At 41.9% G+C, this 21093-nt stretch overlaps 1 protein-coding gene across 3 annotated transcripts in view; it reads left to right on the forward strand.

Moving 5' to 3' along the window:
- The window catches only part of LOC134350426 (ALK tyrosine kinase receptor-like), a 1308522-nt gene that overhangs the window by 1156877 nt on the left and 130552 nt on the right, over positions 1-21093 (forward strand). For 2 of the 3 annotated variants that reach the window (XM_063055604.1, XM_063055603.1), the window contains exon 14: positions 19671-19802. The exons of the other annotated variant lie outside the window; for it this stretch is intronic. In XM_063055604.1, coding sequence (XP_062911674.1) covers positions 19671-19802 — 132 coding nt within the window. The remainder of the gene's footprint in view (positions 1-19670; positions 19803-21093) is intronic. 3 annotated transcript variants of the gene reach the window in all.

Raw genomic sequence — 21093 nt, forward strand, 5'->3', positions numbered from 1 at the left:
CAACATATTATAAAGATGACAGCTATAGCACCCAAAAGAGGCACCCACCTCAATTTCACCCACTTTGTTTCATATTAGCATCCAGCATGATGGCTTTCAATCAGGGAATCACAGTTACAAGTCCCATTACTGTCATGGTGCATTAATAGATTAACATGCTTAGCCATTCCACAAACTCTTCAGATGACAGATTTTTATCATCAAAGCACACTTTACAGCAATGAGCCTGACAATCTCTACATAATTTTAAGAAGATTATCAAATTTGATCAAAAGTGTGTCATATATAAACCAAAAAAATCATCTTGAAACATTAAGTAATTCTGAAATATCAATGATTCTTCTGTACAATTGAAGGTATTAATCCTTGGAAATTAGACTTCAACTTACTTTGATGCATTAGGGTTCTTAATGCTCATACATAATTGTGGAGTTTGCCCAGCGTACATCAGAAATAATTAATATTCAGAATTATTGGAAGAGATACTTAAAGTGCCCTTAGCCATGGATAGAGAACCAGAGCCCTAGAGGATAGCTGTTGTTGTTCATTGTTCAAGAAGGGTTCTAAGAACAAGTCAGCAAATTATAGGCCAGGGAGCCTGGTGTTAGTCATTGGTGAGAGATTAGAAGGCATCCTAGAGGACAAGATATATAAGTATTTTGGATAGATAGGACCTGATTAGAGATGGTCAACATTATGCATCGCAGGCCATGTCCAACCAATCTTGTAGAGTTTTTCAGAGAGGTTGCCATGGTGTTTGATGAAGGAAAGGTGGTGTTCATTGTCTACGTAGACTTTCACAAGGCTTTTGATAAAGTCCCACAAGGCAGGCTGGTCCAGAAGATGAAGTTATTTGGCATTCAGGAGGAAGTAGTCAATTGGATTGGACATTGGCTTAGTGGGAGAAGCCAGAGAGTGGTAATAAGTGATCTTCTTTCTTACTGGAGGCCTGTGACTATGGACTCACTTACAAACACACTACAACTCAAGTTAGTAGTATTTATTTACCTACATACGTATTTATTATTTGTTTTGTTTGTATTTGCAGTTTGTCTTATTTTGTATATTGGTTGTTTATCAGTCTTTTAGTCTAGTTTTTCATTGATTCTATTATATTTCTTTGTTCTACTATGAATGGTTGCAAGTAAATGAATCTCAGGTTGTTATATGGCAACACTACATACATATAGATTTATATTCATATATATTTGTCTGCAAATACATATATATTTGTCTGGTTGTGATTTTACTAATATTTTGTTTGTGATTCTTTATCTGGGGGCTGGGCGCCTAAACCATGGGGGTATCGGGGCGGATTGACAGACGATATCGGTGGGCTGGGGGTGGGGTGGTTCTGGTCTAAATACATGCATATTCTGAGTCATTGCATTTTATTGATGTTCTATATGAGTTTGTTGAATTGTATGTGCGGGGGCTGCTCATCAAGCCATGGTGTTGCGGGTGGGGGCGGGTAGTGGGGTCGGGACTCTTCTATTCCGTGAATGCGTCCTTGTGTGTGACTGCTGGTAATGTGTTTCTGCACCTTGATCTCATAGTAACGCTGTCTCGTTTGGCTGATTGAATGAGTACTCATGTATGGCTGAATGACACTTAAACTTGGATTGAATTGAATTAGCGTACTTCAGTAATAAAAGTTACTTTGAACTTTGACTGGTTTTCTGGCACAGGAATTGGTGCTGGGTCAGTTGCTATGTATTATCCACATCAACGGTCTGGATGATAGTGTGTTAAACTGGATCAACAAATTTGCAGGCGACACCAAGACTGAAGGCATAACAGACGAAAGATTGCAAAGTGATCTGGACCGCATGGGAAAATGGGCTGAAAAATGGCAAATGGGATTTAATGCAGATAAATGTGAGGTGATTCACTTTGGGAAGACAAACCAGGGTCGGACTTGCACAGTGAAGGGGGAAGTACTGAAGTGTGCAGTGGAACAAAAGAATTTGGGAATTCAGATCCATAACTCCTTGTAAGTGTAATGAGAGAGCTATTGATGGTGGTGAATTCAAGTGCAGAGTAAGGTTTAGAATTAACTGAGACTCAGACAGGAGATAAACAAGACAACACAAATGATTCCAAAGGCAAAATCACAAACAGTAGTACTAGAAATGAACTCCTACGACTGAGCACTGACTGAGTGCTCAGCACGAGGCTTTTCAAGTCCATGAAGGAATGTGGCAGGCAATCATTGGCAGTCTGAGTCTTAAAGAGACAGCAGCAGCTAACTATACACAGGGAAGTAGAGTGTGAAAACTTGGATTCCTGCCGCTGTTCAGTCAGGACTATGACAGAAGTGGCATCACAGGAATACAGGGAAATTTTAGTTCTGGAGTTTTAAATCAGGGCATTAAGTACAGGAGCTGGGATGTTAGATTGAAGTAATATCAGACATTGGAGTACTGAGTGCAGTTTTAGACCATAAGACAGAGGAACAGAATTAGGCTATTTGGCCCATCGAGTCTGCTCTTTTGTTCATCTACCCTATAGGAAAGATATCAATACAGTTGAAAGATTGTAAGGAAAATTTATAAGGACCTTATTCCGTGGAACACAGAAGAATGAGAGAAGCTCTTATAGAGGTAGACACTATGATGAGGGGTAAGCAGCACAGCGAATGGGCTGGGGTGTTGTGGAACAGAAGTGAAAGTCAGTGTTAGGCATGGCAGCTTTGTTTTTGTAACATTTTCTGCTTAAATTACCATGGTTCTCCATTGTTCAATATTCTTTGGCTAATTTCCTCAAGGTTTATCGTGAATTTTAATCCTAATTCTTATTCTAATTTCCCATTCACATGAAACTTCATAAGAAGTATTTCAGAAAACAGCTGGAAGCATGTTATATATCTTAGAAAGGTTTACAGAAAATAATGTAAAATGTGTTGGCAAAATCTCATCAGACAGCTTTCTGTGAACAGATCTCCGGAACATCAATCACCTTTTCTGTTTAATTAGTAATGCCAATGTGAGCCTCATTTAAACTGGTGCTCACCAGAACTCAGAAGATGTAAACTGAGGTAATCAGCATTAGCTGCAAGATACCTGTCTTTCAGCTGATGGACAAGCACTGGTTTCAATGGATGGAAAGCACCAAATTCTTCTCCATGCTTTCTCCAGACTGTAAAAGTCCAAGCAGCAATGTCTCCAGAAGTCAGTGAGAGGGTCGTTACTCTCCCATATTCCCGCACAACTCCGTCGGCCAGAGAGGATTATTGAATATGCTCTGTCCGTGGAAGATAGGATTTTAGGATAGTTTCTGGATCCAGCAGGATTCCACTTATTGAAATTCTGGCAGTCTGAAGAGGACATAAGAATAGTCCTGTCATCAGAAACAATGGCCTAGAAGTTCAGTCAGGTATCTCTTTATTTGTCTACACGTGAACAGAAATGAAAATTGATTAGCGAGCAGAATCAGCACATACAGATAATTCGAATTTGAGTCATGTGTTTCACTGGGGATAAGCAGCAGCCACATTATTCCATGTTTAACACATGTTTAGTGTCTCATGAACTACTGAAACAGGGATCCATGACTGAGAAACTTCACTGTGTTTAATCAGGAATGGGGAGAGGGTTGCTGAATGAAATAGTGATGCTCGGCATGAGCATTAGTTAATCTCACTTGAGCCATTATTATGACATCTATCACAGGGGACATCCATGGACTCTGATGCTTTGATGTATCAGATGACTCCACATTTTTTTTCCAGGTACAGCCTTCTACAATGCTCTATGCGCTTCAGAGAAGTGGAATACTTGTTCAGTGGTCAATTTGCCACTCCTTGTGCACGGTCAGAAAATTCAACCTGTGACGAAAGAAGGTTACAAAAGTACACATAGACTAAGATGTTAACTGTCCTGTGCTAGCACCAGTGGGATCAACAGTTGATCTGCCACCTGTCTTCAGGAGAGAGAGATAAGTAAGACAATGGAGCAGCATTTGGAAATGTTAATGAAGAGACGAGAGAGTTTAACGGAAGGAGACACCGGTCTGAGTATTGTCAAGACCGGCTCCTTTTGAACCCTGAACTGTTTGAAGTGTGATGGACAGGCGATACCCCAGCAGGGGGATAAAAACGGACAGGTTCGCTAAGGCAAGGAACACACGACTCCACAAGGTAACGAGACCCTGAAAGCGGTGTGCCCCCCCCCCACTAGTTGGTGGGAGTTGTTGGAGGTCTGGTTGTGGGACCAGCCATAGACGCACAGGGTAGAAAGGTACGGATCGGCGGGAACCTGGTGTGTGTGTCCACCCTTGCCTGGGTGCTGGGTTCACCGCAGAAGAACGATTGTATCTGGAACGGAGGGGTCACAGTCAGTGACCTCAGAAGACATTACCAAGGACTCGCCCGAAAGCTAACTGCGAGGAATATCGTAGGTCTGTGTGGAATCCGTTTTGAATATTTATTCACTTTCGCTCTCTCTCCTTTTCCCTGCCCAACGGCACAACAGTGATTACTGCGAACTGAACTGAACTCAATTGAACTGAACTTTGCGTCACTTGAAACTGATCATTTACCCCTAGACTGCGATAGAGCTTGATTGATCCTATTATCCTAGTTCTGTGTACATGTGTGTTTTATCGTTGCTGAACTGTTGCATTTATTATCCTTGTGATTAGAGTACTGTGTTGCTTATTTCTTTAATAAAACTTTCTTAGTTCCACTAATCCAGACTCCAACTAGGTGGTCCATTTCTGCTGGTTTGGCAACTCAGTTACGGGGTACGTAACAAACCCTATACCTTGCAGCAGGAGTTCCTGTTGAGAACCACTGCTCTGATTGGCCATGACGGTAGACTGTGCTATACATTTGTGCTTCTCACGTGACTACAGAAGTTTTACAGTAGTTATATTTAACTATGGTAAGGACAGGGATTAAACTCTTTACGTGCTCTATTCTTCACTTCTTACGCACTTAGAAATGTTTCTTCCCACTGGCTGTAGATGAAACTAATACATGTCCCTTGCCAATTTAGCACCCATTTCCGTATGCTGTACAGCTGCTAGCTGATTATTTCCTTCCAAGATTTCTTATACAATACCAACATTAGAACCACTTGACCATCAGCATGTTTACAATTTGCATGCTCCAAATGCACAGACGTTGAAGTGGCATAGAATTTTGTAAGTTGGAACATAAGAGATAGAAACAGAAGTCTGCACCTGTGTGCTTACCCTGCCATTTGATAAGACCATGACTAGTCTTTTGTCTCAGCCCAAGTTTCTAGCCATGAAGTTCACCAAAAGAACTGCCACTGATGCCAGAGTCTATCGTTTCACCAGCCACCTTCAAGCATTGTTCTTCAAAAACCTACTTGTTGCATCCACTGCGCTATTTCTGTCACTTTCGCGAGTAAAGTTCTCCTCAACCTTACATTTTTCATTTGATACGCTGAATCTGAGTCACTTGGTTTACAATTTAAACACGTTATGCTCAAGTGCAATGACAGGTCTTGTGAAGAGGAAAGCTAAAGTAAGAGTGAGGTTCATGGAAAAAGCCTAACTTGCTAACTAACAAAGGCCCGGGTTGTTTTACTAACTCGTAGCAGTCAGCTCTACACTTGGAAAAAGGAACTTCTCTGAGGTTCTTCACCTTGTCTGGGTGCAGAGGCTTGTGAACTTCAGGTATCCTGAGAGTGATGCTGTCTGGAGTTCAGCCATCTGGCACTTAACTCCTGGTACGGTCACCCATAGTGGTAAGGTCAAGGGGAAGGTTCCAAGAAAAGAGCTGAAACATTCAACCAAGACCTTGAGGGTAGAGCTGGTGGAAGATGATGACACATCACAACTGCAGGAAAGGCATCGGAGGGCTTCAGCAGTTGGGTTGTACTCCAGGCCACCGGACCTTGACCCCAATCTGCCAAGGACCATTTGGTGTGTCCATGCGCCAGCCTGCTCACGTTAAACAAAATCACACACAGGCATTCTCCATTCAGGGAATCCACCCTAACAGTCCAGATTAAGTATATGCATCCTGGGATCTGCTTTCACAGCCACCTGAGGGCTCACCAATAGACAACACTCAATTCATGTGTGATCGCACTATTACTCCCAAAAGGAGCCAAGTCAGTCTTTGAGCCAGTTGGATTCTTTGCAAGAATATGCAAAATGTCTTCAGCAAAGTGTAGCTTTGGATACTGATGAACCAATTACAGTGGATCCAAAGGATTCATTACCAGTTACCATGTATGGTGAAGCTACAGTTGCATTACTCTTCCTGACAAATGAAATCCAGAAATCTACCACAGCGAACCGTAAACGACACTCTATTGCATGCAGTGATGGCAAACAATTTAAATTCTATACACTCCCAAGGCTCAGTTAATGAAATTTGCTGATGATGGAGTGCAGACGCAGGCCATTTGGAAAATGACTAATGACAAGGCATAACAAGGGCAAAATTGTATAATCAAGTGGATGGACTGAAGTATAAAGTAAAGGTTCCTTTAAAAGAAGATAGTGAAAAAGAAGTTGTTGGCAAATCTAAATTAATTACATGTTGAAGTGAGCAAGTGAAAAGATAAATAGTCCCTGGGTGCTTGAATAGATGATGTGCAGACACTGAAAATGCTTGTGGAGTTCCATCTGAGGATAACTCTTGTAAAGCTCTACTTTATTATTTATTGCTAATGTAAATTCATTTTTTTTGCTGAACTTGGAGGTCAGATGTCATTACACAACATAATTCCAGGTTAAAAGTGTGGAGAAGCAGTAAAATCAAGCCTTAGTAGGAAATATTGCCAGTCTTAGATTTTAAAAGCCAATAAATTGTAGGATTAGAAAACTTCATCAGGTTAATAAGGCTTTGAATTCCTGAGAGGCTCTCAAAATTGTGGAAATATAAATAAAAGTAATTAATCATTCAAAATGGGATAACCTTTCTTGTTTTTGATAGAGAAAGGGTGATTTATTTGAACCATAGATGAAACATGGAGAAAACTATAATCAGCATAAAGATGAAAAGAAAAAGGTTCCCTGATGTTCTTTCACACAGGAAACTTGTCTGGTCTTACCAAATCTGGCCTAAACCAATAAGGTTGATTCTTGATTGTTACTCTGAGGTAGTTTAGCAAATCACACAACCATGCAAAGATAGCCCTTCATAACCTTGTCTTCATATAATTGGGTAACAAAAACTGGACTTGCCTGCATTGCCCGTCAAAAGACAGAACGTCTGAAAGTGTCATGAATAAAGATTTGTAGCTTCATAATATTGCTGGTTAGTGTACAGAATACATTCTTCACTGCATTTTAGATGATAATGCATTTGGAATGCAATTTATTCAGTTACCTCTCAAGAAAGTTTTCATTCAAAGAACAGCAAAATTAGAAATGAAATCCATGCTTTTTGAGACATGTTAATTTACAGCGGTTGCTTACCTTCATGATGAAAATAGGCATCAGATGTTTAGAGGCAAAAAGAAAAATAGGTGATAAAAATCTGAAAAATAAAAGAAATGGAAAATACCAAGTCAATCGGTACCGGAGGGAGTAAAATAGATTAACATTTTGAGGTGACCCTGCAGGTGAAAAGTTATATCATTTGAACAAGAAGCATTTCCAGCCTTTTCAGCTTTTAATCTTAAAAGATTGATAACATTCATTTGATCTCAGATGAATGATAGATGATAAAGCAGGAATTAAAACAAAAAGACCATTGCAACTGAATCAGTGATCTTTCAGGAACTAGTTTAGGGAGAATTTCTCAGTTTTTATGCCAAGAGGTAGAGATAAAATGCATTTAGAAAAATAATAGTCATGAGTCTCGATTTTCAACTATGTCAAGCTGATGTCGTGTCTTCTGATTAACATCTGAATGGTAACAAAGGGTACCATGTTATTACTAATATTCAAATTATCCTCAACATGTAGTCAATAGTTTAATGTGTTCAAAGGACTCCCAGCTCCAATGACATGCTATCTTCTCATTATTACCATCAAAGAGGAATCCAGGAGCCGGAAGACACACATTCAATGTTTCAGGAATAGCTTTTGCCCCTCCACCATCAGATTTTAGAATGGACAATAAACCACGTACACTACCTCACTATTTTCCCCCATCTTTTTGAATTACTTATGTAGTAGTAAGCAGCTGTCAGTCCCAGGGGATCATGGGTTTACACCTCTGGTGGACTGTGTCCTCTCCAGGGTGCAAGCCTGGGCGGGAAGATTTGAAGAACCGGCTGTTGCCCATGCGGTGGGTTCCCCCTCTCCACGTCACTGATGTAGTCCAAGGGGAGGGCAAGCGCCGATACAGCTTGGCACCAGTGCCGACGCAGAGGTTGCCAGGGTGAAGCTGTAAACAAAATCAAATGCTTTAGGGACCCTGGCTCCAGAATTCTTCCTCAGGGTTTACGCCTGAAGCCTTTCCCATGGGTGGGTATGGCTGCAAGGCAGTGGAGATTTAAAGTCAGAGCTTTCATTTTCCTAGGCGGGCTGCCATCCAAGGCTGACGAACCCCACCTACCCGAAGCAACTGGTTTTGAGGCGCCAATGGTCCACCTTTGCCCCTTCTCTTGTCAGTAGAAACAGTTCCACTGGGCGTAGCAGCTAAGCCTCACATGAAAGCCAAGAGTTAGACTTGGTTGTTTGAGGCTGTTAGTGACGCATGCCATTTAGAGCACTTTATAGGTAGTGGGAGCTTATCCCCACCGGCACCCCCAGCTATGACAACCTTAGGAACTCTACTTATGTAAAATTTATAATATATACTTCTAATTGTAATTTATAGTTTTTATTACTATGTTTTGCAATATACTGCTTCCACAAAACAACAAATTTCATGACGTAGTATGACAATGATATTAAACATGTTTCAGATAAAATTAGAGAAGTCCATTATTTATCTTTAAACCTCCACCTTTTGATTTTCATGATCATACAGAGTTTGATCTTTGAGAAAGGTTGAAAGGTTGGTATTAGTCATAGTCATAGTCATAGTCATACTTTATTGATCCCGGGGGAAATTGGTTTTCGTTACAGTTGCACCATAAATAATAAATAATAATAGAACCATAAATAGTTAAATAGTAATATGTAAATTATGTCAGTAAATTATGAAGTAAGTCCAGGACCAGCCTATCAGCACAGGGTGTCTGACCCTCCAAGGGAGGAGTTGTAAAGTTTGATGGCCACAGGCAGGAATGACTTCCTATGACGCTCCGTGTTGCATCTCGGTGGAATGAGTCTCTAGCTGAATGTACTCCTGTGCCCAACCAGTACATTATGTAGTGGATAGGAGACATTGACCAAGATGGCATGCAACTTAGACAGCATCCTCTTTTCAGATACCACCGTCAGAGAGTCCAGTTCCATCCCCACAACATCACTGGCCTTTCGAATAAGTTTGTTGATTCTGTTGGTGTCTGCTACCCTCAGCCTGCTGCCCCAGCACACAACAGCAAACATGCTCGCACTGGCCACCACAGACTCGTAGAACATCCTCAGCATCGTCCGGCAGATGTTAAAGGACCTCAATCTCCTCAGGAAATAGAGACGGCTCTGACCCTTCTTGTAGACAGCCTCGGTGTTCTTTGACCAGTCCAGTTTATTGTCAATACGTATCCCCAGGTATTTGTAATCCTCCACCATGTCCACACTGACCCCCCCGGATGAAAACAGGGGTCACTGGTACCTTAGCTCTCCTCAGGTCTACCACCAGCTCCTTAGTCTTTTTCACATTAAGCTGCAGATAATTCTGTTCACACCATGTGATAAAGTTTCCTACAGTAGCCCTGTACTCAGCCTCATCTCCCTTGCTGTATGAAGCTGCAAAAAGGAAACTCTCAGTTTTCTAACAGTAAATACACTCTGATCTATTCCATTTTAAAGATAATTCTTAGTTCTCAGCACACACTTGTTATTTTCCACCCTATATTTCATTTAAACAGAATGTTTTCCAAGCCATTTCAAATCCCATTTCATAAGGAACAAAAGAGTTTTTCTGATCTAGTATCAAATACAAGCTAAAGCCAGCAAGAGTGAAAAAATACATTCCATAAAGAAAGAATGCGTGAAGTAACCTCTGTGAACTAAGTTGTTTATTTTTTATGCCAATCTGGAAAACATTATCACCATTCGTGAGCCTCACTTTATGTTCCAGTTTTATTTGATTAACTAAATTTAATTTTCTCTATTGCTGTGGTGGATTTGAACTCCATCTCTGAGGGGTTGGATGATGGAATCGATGGCTTTCTCACCAAGTTTGTAGACGATATGAAGATCGGTGGAGCAGCAGGTAGTTTTGAGGAAATAGAGAGGCTTCAGAAGGACTTAGATTAGGAGAATGGGCAAAGAAGTGGCAGATGGGATACATTGTCAGGAAGTGTATGGTCATGTACTTTGGTAGAAGAAATGAAAGAGATGATTATTTTCTAAATGGACAGAAAATTTTAAAAATCTGAGGCACAAGGGTTTTGGGAGTCCTTGGGCAGGATGCCCTAAAGGTTAATTTGTGGGTTGAGTCCATGGTGAGTAAGGTAAATATGATGTTAGCATTCATTTCAAGAGGACTAGAAAATAAAGTCAAGGATGCAATGTTGAGACTTAATAAAGCACTGGTGAGGCCTCATTTAGAGTATTGTGAGCAATCTACACCCAGAGAAGCTGAGGATGTTATTATGCTGCCCAGGTAGCAAAACTTGTTGACAGCACTGAGACGAGTGTCATCAATGAGGACAGTTGGTTCTTCGTAGCTTGAGCCAGGAACCGGTTGGTACAAAACTTCCGTCTTTTTCAGGCTGGTTGTCAGTCCGAAGCTTTTGGCTGCACTCACAAAGCGACTGGTGATCTCCTGTAAGTCTTCGAGAGAGAGTGGGCAAACCAGTGCACAGTCATCAGCCAATTGTAGCTCATGAGCCACAATCAGGTTGGCCACCAAGTGCAAAGCATACAGGGCCATTGTCATATCAACCTTGTTATATGGATGTGAGACATGGTGCCCATATCAGAGACACTTACGCCAGCTTGACCAACTGCAGCAGCGTCACCTACATTCTCTGATGAAGATCACCTGGCAAGACAAGGTCTCCAATACCGAGGTCCTCTCTCGAGCCGAAATGCCAGCAGTTTCAACCTTGGTGATGTCAGCCCAACTGCGCTGGGCAGGACATGTTGTCAGAATGCCTGACGGAAGACTGCCCAAGGTCATCTTGTACGGCCAACTGTCCAGTGGTACCCAAAAACGAGGAGGCCAGCAACTATGGTACAAGTAGCCTGAAGAAATCTGACATTGCTCCATCAACATGGGAGCATCTGACTCAAGATTGCTCACAGTGGAGGGACGCCATCAGAAAAGGTGTGGATGCTGCTGAGAACAAGCTCAACGAGGCAACAGAGGAAAGGCACAGGAAGCACCACAACAGAGCTCCTGACCCTGCTGCCCCTCCAGGCCTCATCTGCCAACTATGTGGCAAGCAGTGCCTGTCAAGGATCGGCCTGTACAGCCACTCCAGGACACACATATCAAACCCCACTAACTGACTGAAAGGAACCATCATCATCCTATGGTAAGGATAGCCAGAGATTGAGAGCGGTTTTAGGCCCCTTATCTTAGAAAGGATGTGCTGACACTGGAGAGGGTTCAACGGAAATTCATGAAAATGATTCCACGATTAAACGGCTTGTCATATGAAGAGCATTTGATGGCTCTTGGCCTGTATTCACTGGAATTCAGAGGAATGATGGGTGACCTCATTGAAACCTTTTGAACAGTGAAAGGCCTTGAATGAGTGGATGGTTCCTATGGTGGGAGTGTCTAAGACCAGAGGACACTGCCTCAGAATAGAAGGGCATCCTTTTAGAACAGAGATGATGAGGAATTTCTTTAGTCAGATAGTGCTAAATCTGTGGAATTTGTTGCCACAGGCAGCTGTGGAGGCGAGGTCTTTATATATACTTAAGGCAGAGGTTGATAGATTTTTGATTGGTCAGGGCATGAAGGGATATAGAGGAAAGGCAGGCATTTGGGGCTGAGAAGAAAAATGGATCAGCCGTGAAGAAATGACAGAGCAGACTCGATGGGCCAAATGGCCTAAATCTGCTCCTGTATCTTATGGTCTTTTAATGTCTTATGGATAAAGTTGGCATTTCTCCAATAAGAGTGCAGAAGTTGCAATGGGAATGGTTGTGGGGAAGAGAATGGGATTTCTCCAGTTCTGATGTGGGAGTGGATGTGGATGTGGGTGTGGAATGAGTTGTAGAGATGGGATCCAGACATTCCCAGTATTAGTGCAGTGGTAGATTGTGGAGTGGAGAATGGATTGTGAGGAAGGTACTGGGACTTCCCCACTCCTAGTGTGGAGCTGGATAGAGGGTTATAGGAAACAGACTGAGATTTACCCAGTACTGCTGTGAAGGTGCGTTATGGGAAGAGATTGGAAATTCCCCAGCACTAGCATGGGTGCAGGAGTGGGAGTCAGGACTGAGTTGCAGGGAAGGCATTAGGATTAGGAAGGCATTAGACATTAGTGATGTGGAGATTAGATATGGGGAAAGGATTTGATTTCTCCTGTATGCTATAGTGACCTCTAATCAATGTATTGAAAATGAAATTGACACAAGTTCCAAAGCTTATTGATAGTAATGAACATATTTCAGTATACAGTACTGTGCAAAAGTCTTAGGCATGTATATATAGCTAGAATACCAAAGACTTCTGCACAGTACTACAGTAATTTTATGTATTGCAGTGTACTGCTGCCACAAAAAAAAAACAAATTTCATGATTATACTGTATGTAAGTGAAAGTAAACCTGATTCTGATATGGGTCTCTATTGTGGACTGAGAGTGAGAAGGGGGCAGGGAGAGGGGAATCACAGTTGGGAAAAGGGGAAGTGAATGGGGAGGGAGTGAGAGGCACTAGAGAGGTCAGTAATCCGATTGTTTGGAATCAAATGACTTTACTTGGTGTCTCAAAGCTAGGTGTGTCTGCACCCATGCCACCTCCACCCTACTCCTGGCACTCCTCCTCTGGCACCTCTCCTACCCGCTTTCCGCGCTGCTCCACCCTCACCATTCCCAACGACCTTTGCTCCCGCCAGATTTACAAACTCACACTCCACTCCACATTGACAAATACAGCACCGTGCAAAAGTTTCAGGCATCCTAGCTATTTATATGTGCCTAAGACTTTTACACAGTGCTGTATGTACAGAGGTGAGAGAGGCTGCAAGCATATTAGCGAAACCCCACTCCATGTGTCTCCAAATCGAACACCAGCATTGTTGTTGTTGGGTAATCCAAAGCTGGCATCAAGGCAGTGCCATCAGACACTAGCAAGGAAAACAAACCCACAACTGCAGTGACAAAAGCAAAACTGGCAGTATTGCTGCCAAAAATAAGACACTGGAATATATCTCCTTCGCAGTTATTCCTGAATAACCTTGTAATCCCATGTATCATTGGACATTCACCTCTCCAACTGAGGTAGGACTCAGCCCCGGAATTCAGCTTGTACAACGTGTAGAATCAACTGTTTGACTCTTCAATGTATTTTAGGCTATTACGATAGATTAAGGAACCTGAAAACACAACATGCTACAACTGAAAATCAACAGTTTTGTTAGTGAGAATAGCAGGATGCAAATATCCATCCCACTCATCTGTAGTAGAGAGTACAAGGTCGCTTTAACAAGATTGTATAAATATATTTAGGATCGGCCTGTAATTTGTAAGCTTCAGATGTTTGATCTTGGAATTAAAGGAATTTTGAAACCAAACCTTGGAGAGCTCTCCCATCTCATTTGATTTAATTTCCTAATCCAAACATTTTCTCACATAACCCTCCCTGAAACGTGAGTGAGGATACGGTGAGTTCAGTGGCCTTACCTTATCTGTTTTCTCATTGTTAATCTGTCTCCCTTGTCACACACTGAGGGCACAAGTAATGAAATGTTTTAACTGTCAGTGAATAAAACATTTTAATGATTCCACAGACTGCTCCAAACTCCCAGAGTTTAATTTTGAAACAGGTCAGTTGCTGAACCAGATACACAAGTTAGTGCTATGTTTTAAATCATAATTAATATGTGACCCCTGGTAGTTCAAAAAATCATAGATCTTAGCTCATTTTCATACTTCTGAAATTTATAGGTATGAATATGTTTATATTTTTATTGTAGATTTATATCGCTTGCACAACATTTCTTTCCCACTTTGCTGCTTTTGGTATTTTTTTCCCGGAATATGCATAATCCCTAATAAACTGGATGATCACTGTTCCTGAAGGCATATATAAATATCTTGCATAATATGGCAAGTGCCTGTCCTTTCCAAACATTGTACAATCTTCCTCTTCCCAACATTAATATCTCATCTGATCTGCCAATAGGTGTTTAAAGGAACATAGCTTTTAAACCAAAGACAATTTGGCTAGTTTACTTTCATAAGTGCTAGAGTCATAGCCATAGAGTTATACAATTCTGTTGGCCCAACTAGTCCATGGCAACCAGCGTGCCTTCCTGAGTTAGTCCAATTTGCCTGCATTTAGCCAATATCTCCCTAAGCCATTCCTAAGTATGAACTTGTTCAAATATCTTTTAAAAGTTGTAATTGTACCTGAGGCTGCTGAGGCGGAGATACATCTCTACCAAACGAGGTGTAAGGCATTCTTCCCTCCACTAGCCTTCCAGTCACCCTTGGGCAATGTGTAACACCCGCTCAGCCCATTCCCCCACCCACAGAATCAGGGTCACGTGAAGCTATGGGAGCAGGTGGTGGATGGTCGTAGGAGCAGCTGGTGAATTATCACAAGTCCTGGTTATGCAAACATTGATGCTAGGGAGAAAATCTCTGAAGAGTACTGATGGTGGCTGGGGTCACCTGTCTTGTAAAGACACTGCCCAAAAGATGGCAATGGCAAACCACTTCTGTGGAAAAAATGTGCAAAGAGCAATCATGGTCAAAGACCATGATCGTCCATGCCATCCAACGTGGCAACATGATTTTCAGAGGGCCTTTGACAAGGTGCCACACATGAGGCTACTTAACAAGATAAAAGCCCATGGAATTACGGGAAAGTTACATACGTGGATAGAGCGTTGGCTGATTGGCAGGAAACAGAGAATGGGAATAAAGGGATCCTATTCTGGTTGGTTGCCAGTTACCAGTGGTGTTCCACAGGGGCCCGTGTTGGGGCTGCTTCTTTTTACATTGTACATCAACGATTTGGATTATGGAATAGATGGCTTTGTGGCTAAGTTTGCTGACAATACGAAGATAGGTGGAGGGGCCGGTAGTGCTGAGGAAACGGAGAGTCTGCAGAGAGATTTGGATAGATTGGAAGAATGGGCAAAGAAGTGGCAAATGAAATACAATGTTGGAAAGTGTATGGTTATGCACTTTGGCAGAAGAAATAAACAGGCAGACTATTATTTAAATGGGGAAAGAATTCAAAGTTCTGAGATGCAACGGAACTTGGGAGTCCTCGTACAGGATACCCTTAAGGTTAACCTCCAGGTTGAGTCGGTAGTGAAGAAGGTGAATGCAATGTTGGCATTCATTTCTAGAGGAATAGAGTATAGGGGCAGGGATGTGATGTTGAGGCTCTATAAGGCGCTGGTGAGACCTCACTTGGAGTACTGTGGGCAGTTTTCGTCTCCTTTTTTGAGAAAGAATGTGCTGACGTTGGAGAGGGTACAGAGAAGATTCACTAGAATGATTCCGGGAATGAGAGGGTTAACATATGAGGAACATTTGTCCGCTCTTGGACTGTATTCCTTGGAGTTTAGAAAAATGAGGGGAGACCTCATAGAAACATTTTGAATGTTGAAAGGCATGGACAGAGTGGATGTGGCAAAGTTGTTTCCCATGATGGGGGAGTCTAGTACAAGAGGGCATGACTTAAGGATTGAAGGGTGCCCATTCAGAACAGAAATGCGAAGAGATTTTTTTAGTCAGAGGGTGGTGAATCTATGGAATTTGTTGCCACAGGCAGCAGTGGAGGCCAAGTCATTGGATGTATTTAAGGCAGAGATTGATAGGTATCTGAATAGCCAGGGAATCAAAGGTTATGGTGAGAAGACGGGGGAGTGGGACTAAATGGAAGAATGGATCAGCTCATGATAAAATGGCAGAGCAGACTCGATGGGCCGAATGGCCGACGTCTGCTCCTTTGTCTTATGGTCTTATGGCACATGATGATGATGATGAATAATGTACCTGCTGCACTGGCTGCTCATTGTTCTTGATTTATGTTTCCACTTTATTCTTTCCATTGCTAATACTCACATGAACAATATTTTGGTAAAATTGTGGCTCATGGAAATCTGTTTAGTCCTCTTTCCTTTAGCAAGTACAATGCTGAAGTTGAAAGTTGTTTTCCACTCATCACAGGCTTGTGATTTAGATCCCTTTTACAAAGACGATGTCACTCTGCAGCTTTTTACATTTTATATCGATTTCTGTATTGATTCATTCTTTTCAAGTTTTTGCATTTAATACTGTATTTTTATTATGTCCTGATAATAAAGGGGTTACAGAATACACTTACGATCCAGCATTGCATGTAGCATTTTTGGTGTCCTTCACCACTAATATATCTATCTCTCTTCCTGTCCTAGAATGAGTTGTGAATTTAAATATAAGCTCTACTTTAATTTCATATTTTCTGCATAATTTATGTAGAGCATATACATTATTAAGAGCTATTCAACCTTAAGTTCCAAATTAGTGTTTACATTGGGATATAACTAAAGTAATGGTGTAATATGCTACCAGAGAAGAACAAAATATGAAACTGCTGGAAGTACTCGGCGGGTCATGCACATTTGTGGCAAAAGAAACAGAGATAATGTTTCAGGTCAGAATCAGGTTTAATAACACTGGCATATGTTGTGAAATTTGTTAACTTTGCAGCAGCTGTATGATACAATACAAAATAATAGAGAAGGGAAAAACTGTGAACTACAGTGATTATATATAAACAAAGTTAATTGTCATTAAGTGAAAGGGAGAAGTTAGAGAGCATGAACGTACAGTGGATGAAAGCATATGGACAAAAGAATACAGGAGATGCAAGATGCCGGGCATGTAGATATGCCTGACAGATCAGGCTAGGCATGGCCTCCATTTACAAAGGGAAGAAAAGAAGATATTTAAACAAACAAGCTGCACCAATATCACAGACATACAATTGAAACAGAGAAATCAAGTTACCTGAAGCTGCAGCATGCTTGGCTTCACCCCTGCTCTCATTCACTCTCCTTCACGACAGAACATTGATGGGAGGGGTATGAAGGCCTATAGTCCAGATGTGAGTTGATGGGCATAATTGTTTGACATGAACTGGATGGGCAGAAGGGCCTGATTCTGTGCTTTAATTCTCCACAATTCCATGACAACAAGGATACAACAGCTGGTCCTCATCTTCTACCACCTCTAACTTCTTCATTCAATGAATCATTGTTCGTAATTTCTGTGTCTTTAAAGAAATTCTACCCGTGGATTCATCTTCCTCTCTCCTCGTGGCATTTTATGGGGGCCATTCCCTTTGTGACTTCCTGGTCCACTGTTCCGTTCCCAACAACCGCTCTCTCTTCTTACAGCACTTTCCATTGTGACTATGGAAAATGCAGCATCTCCTCCCTTTGCACCATCCAGGAACCTGAACAGTCTTTCGAGACGAAGCACTAATTCTCTTGCACTTCTTCCAATCTTTTGTTCACAATGTCATCTCCTCGTCAATGTAGAAACCAACCACAGTCTTTGTAGAGCATCTGCGTTCAGTCTGCGGGGGCAACTCTGAGTTTCCCACTGCCCATTACTTTAATTCTCCATCCCACTCCCACTCTGACCCATTGATCTGTGGCCCCATGTACTGTTACATGGAGGCCCAATGCAAGCTTGAGAAGCAACATCTCATCAATTGTCTGGACTTCATTGCAGCCTTCTGAATTCAGTATTGAGTTCTACACTTCGTGTCTTGACTTCTCTGTCTCTGTCTGCCGTCCATCGGTGACAATTGCTCAGCTTTGTTTTTATTCCCCTTTTCTTTTTTTCTGGAAGTGGAAATCGTTCCAGATCTAATCAGTAGGTCATGTTTTCCTGCTCTGCATTCATTTGTTCTATTGTATGTTTTCACTCTCTGTCTCTTCCCATTGACTGACTGCAAATACCCTCTAGTGTATGATTTATTTTGTAACTTATAGTAAATTTTTGTATCTTGCAATGTACTGCTGCTTCAAAATAACAATTTTCATGACGTACAGTGCAGTGCAAAAGTCTTGGACACACATACACAGTATATAGGAGGGGTGCCTGAGCCTATCATACCATATTCTATTTGTCAACGTGGACCAAAGAGCGAGTTTATAGATCTGGAGGGAGCAAAGGATGTTGGGAATGGCGAGGGTGGAGTGCTGCTGGAGGGGTGTGACAGAGAAGGAATGCCAGGGCATGGGAAGGTGCGGGTGCAGACACACCCAGCCCTGAGACACCAGGCAAGGTCATTTGACTCCAAACAATTAATTTTTTGATTGTTACAGGATGTCTCACTGATGCTTCCTGCTCCCCCTCCTCTCTTTTCCCCTTTTCCCAACCTTGACTCCCCTCTCACTGCCTGCTTCTCACTCTCAGTCCACAATGGAGAATCATATCAGGATCAGGTTTTTCATCACTCAGTCTTTTTTTTGTAGCAGCCGTTTAATGCAATACATAGCATTATTCCAGTACTGTGCAAAAGTCTTAGGCACCCTCGAGATACAAACGTTTGTAGATGGATAGATATGCCTGTAGATATATATGCTTAAGACTTTTTCACAGTCCTGTATGTAAATGATAGTAAAATTGATTCTGATTCTTTTTACAGTTTATCCCTGTGTTCACCCTGATTTTGCCCTTTCATACTTCCTTCTCCCTTTTCCTATTCCCTATTCTGGTTACCCTGTCATCCTTTCTTCCACTTGCCCCTCACAGCTTCTTACTTCATCCCCCCTCCCCTCCCCGCCACCTTGCTCCTCACCTCGTCTCGCCTACTTCCTCTCAGCCTGCATTCTTTTCCCCTCCTCTCCTTATTCTTATTTTGGCTTCAGCCCCCTTCCTTTCCAGTCCCGATGAAGGGCCTCGTCCTGAAATTCTCGACTGCTTATTCCCCTCCATAGATGCTGCCTCAGCTACAGAGTTCCTCCAGATTTTGTATGTTGCGACAGATTTTCAGTATCTGCCGAACCCCTCTTGTTTTTAACAGATCATCTTCTGCCTCACCAATAGCATAACTAATTTCTTTTGTCTCGTTTCCAATTCCGACAAACGGTCTTCAGTCTGAAATGTCAACTCTATTTTTCTTCCCACAGCTGCAGCCTGGCCAGCCCCTCCTAGTTTTATTTTAGATTTCAGGCATCTGCTAGTTTTATGATCTTCATCCCACTGAAAATATTGATGTATATTAAAAGCTAAGATAGTCTCTGAAATCAGTTTGTTAGGATGTTAACAGATGAAGACCAAACTTCCAGTATTTTTTGGTGTACTTCTGCTCAGTTGCACTTTAACCAACAACAGAACTTAGCAAAATGGTTGACAATATCAGAGTTTAGTTTTTAACTTAATTCCACTTGGATAACTCTCTGACCCTTTGGAAATTTATTTCGGTGACTCATTTGTCCCAGTTGCTTTGGTACATTTAACATTGCATCTAAAATATTTTGTTTTAAAGGCAAATCCCATTATCCAGAGTGTTTGCTTAGGAGAGAATAATGTGATAGAAGAGGAGATGAAAAGGAATGGTAATGTCACTGAATGGGCTGGAGGTGGTGGAGGAGGAGGAGGAGCGACATTTATTTTCAAGGTAAGTATTAAGTCCTAATATATATTGTTCAATCGTGTTTCTACCAAGACTCTATAAATTTTGTTCAGTACGTGGATATTTTTTCTTTTTTTTTGGCGTCTGCGTGCGTGCGTCCGTGCGTGTGCGATGTTGGCGGGACAATGTCTTTTTTTTTCATGCCTTTACAAGGCGCAGAGCGAGACAGAGAGAGAGACTGTGTGGTGCACCACTCCTCACACAGACATTTCGCAGTATTTTTCCCTTTATTTTACGAGGTCGAGTTGCGATCTCGACACTCAACCCGGCACGGATGGAAAGCGTACTCGGGAGCGGACCCAGCTGGGTTTGAACCCGGGAACCTCCGTTCCCGAGTCCAGCGCTGATGTCATTGCACCACCAGCCAGCCCGATATTTTTTCCTTTATTTCCATGTTATCAATAAAATTTTATATCTAATTGCAAACCATTAAAATCCAAAGTACTTATCGAAACAGCTTGGGAAGAAATGTTATTTCATTGCAAACTTCTGTTTAATTGATCAATAACATAAATGTTACTGAGTTGTACTGGGGCTATTGTCCTGCTGGGAGTATAGTTTTGAGTCAGTGCGTATAGTATTGTGCATTTCCAGTCATTGAAATCAGAAAACATGAGGGGCGATACTGTATAACGATTGCAAAAACCAGCAGCGTAAGGACAGACTTGTGCTAGGGAATCGGAGGATCGGGCACAAGTCCATGTTGTCAGATCTGTGGCATTTTACTCCTGATTGAAAATTTCCAGAAGGCCTTTTAGATAAGCTTGAAGTGCTCTCCCTGATAAGAAGAGCTATTGTAATTGATTTAAATGAAGTCATTACAAACTTCAGATTAACTCGAGATATTCCCTTGGGCTGCATGTCACTGAACACCACCATACATCAATGTTAGTTCACCAGCACTGCAGGGCACTTACTGACCAGCAATGCATGGGGACAAGGTAGCAGGAGACCAGACATTATGGATTTTATAGATTTTGCCTGGTCCTTACTTCCTAAGATCAATCAGGTCCATGGAAATGTGGGTAGTGTGGGTGAGGAGTTCCTTATAAAAGGGATTGACTGACACTTTCTTCATTGTAACACATGATATACATGTGGAGAGAGAGCATGCCCGAAGGGAATGTGTATAGTTCCCCAGTACAATTTGGGGTGGGTGAGGAAGAGCTGTAGGAAAGGGATTAAGATATCTTCATTACTGGTGTGGGGCAAGAGATAGGGATGTGGGTCAATGGACTATGGGGAAAGGTTGGGATTTCCCTGAGGGGGAGTGGAC

The sequence above is a fragment of the Mobula hypostoma genome, chromosome 8 (assembly GCF_963921235.1).
Source record: "Mobula hypostoma chromosome 8, sMobHyp1.1, whole genome shotgun sequence".
Classification (NCBI taxonomy): Eukaryota; Metazoa; Chordata; class Chondrichthyes; order Myliobatiformes; family Myliobatidae; genus Mobula; species Mobula hypostoma.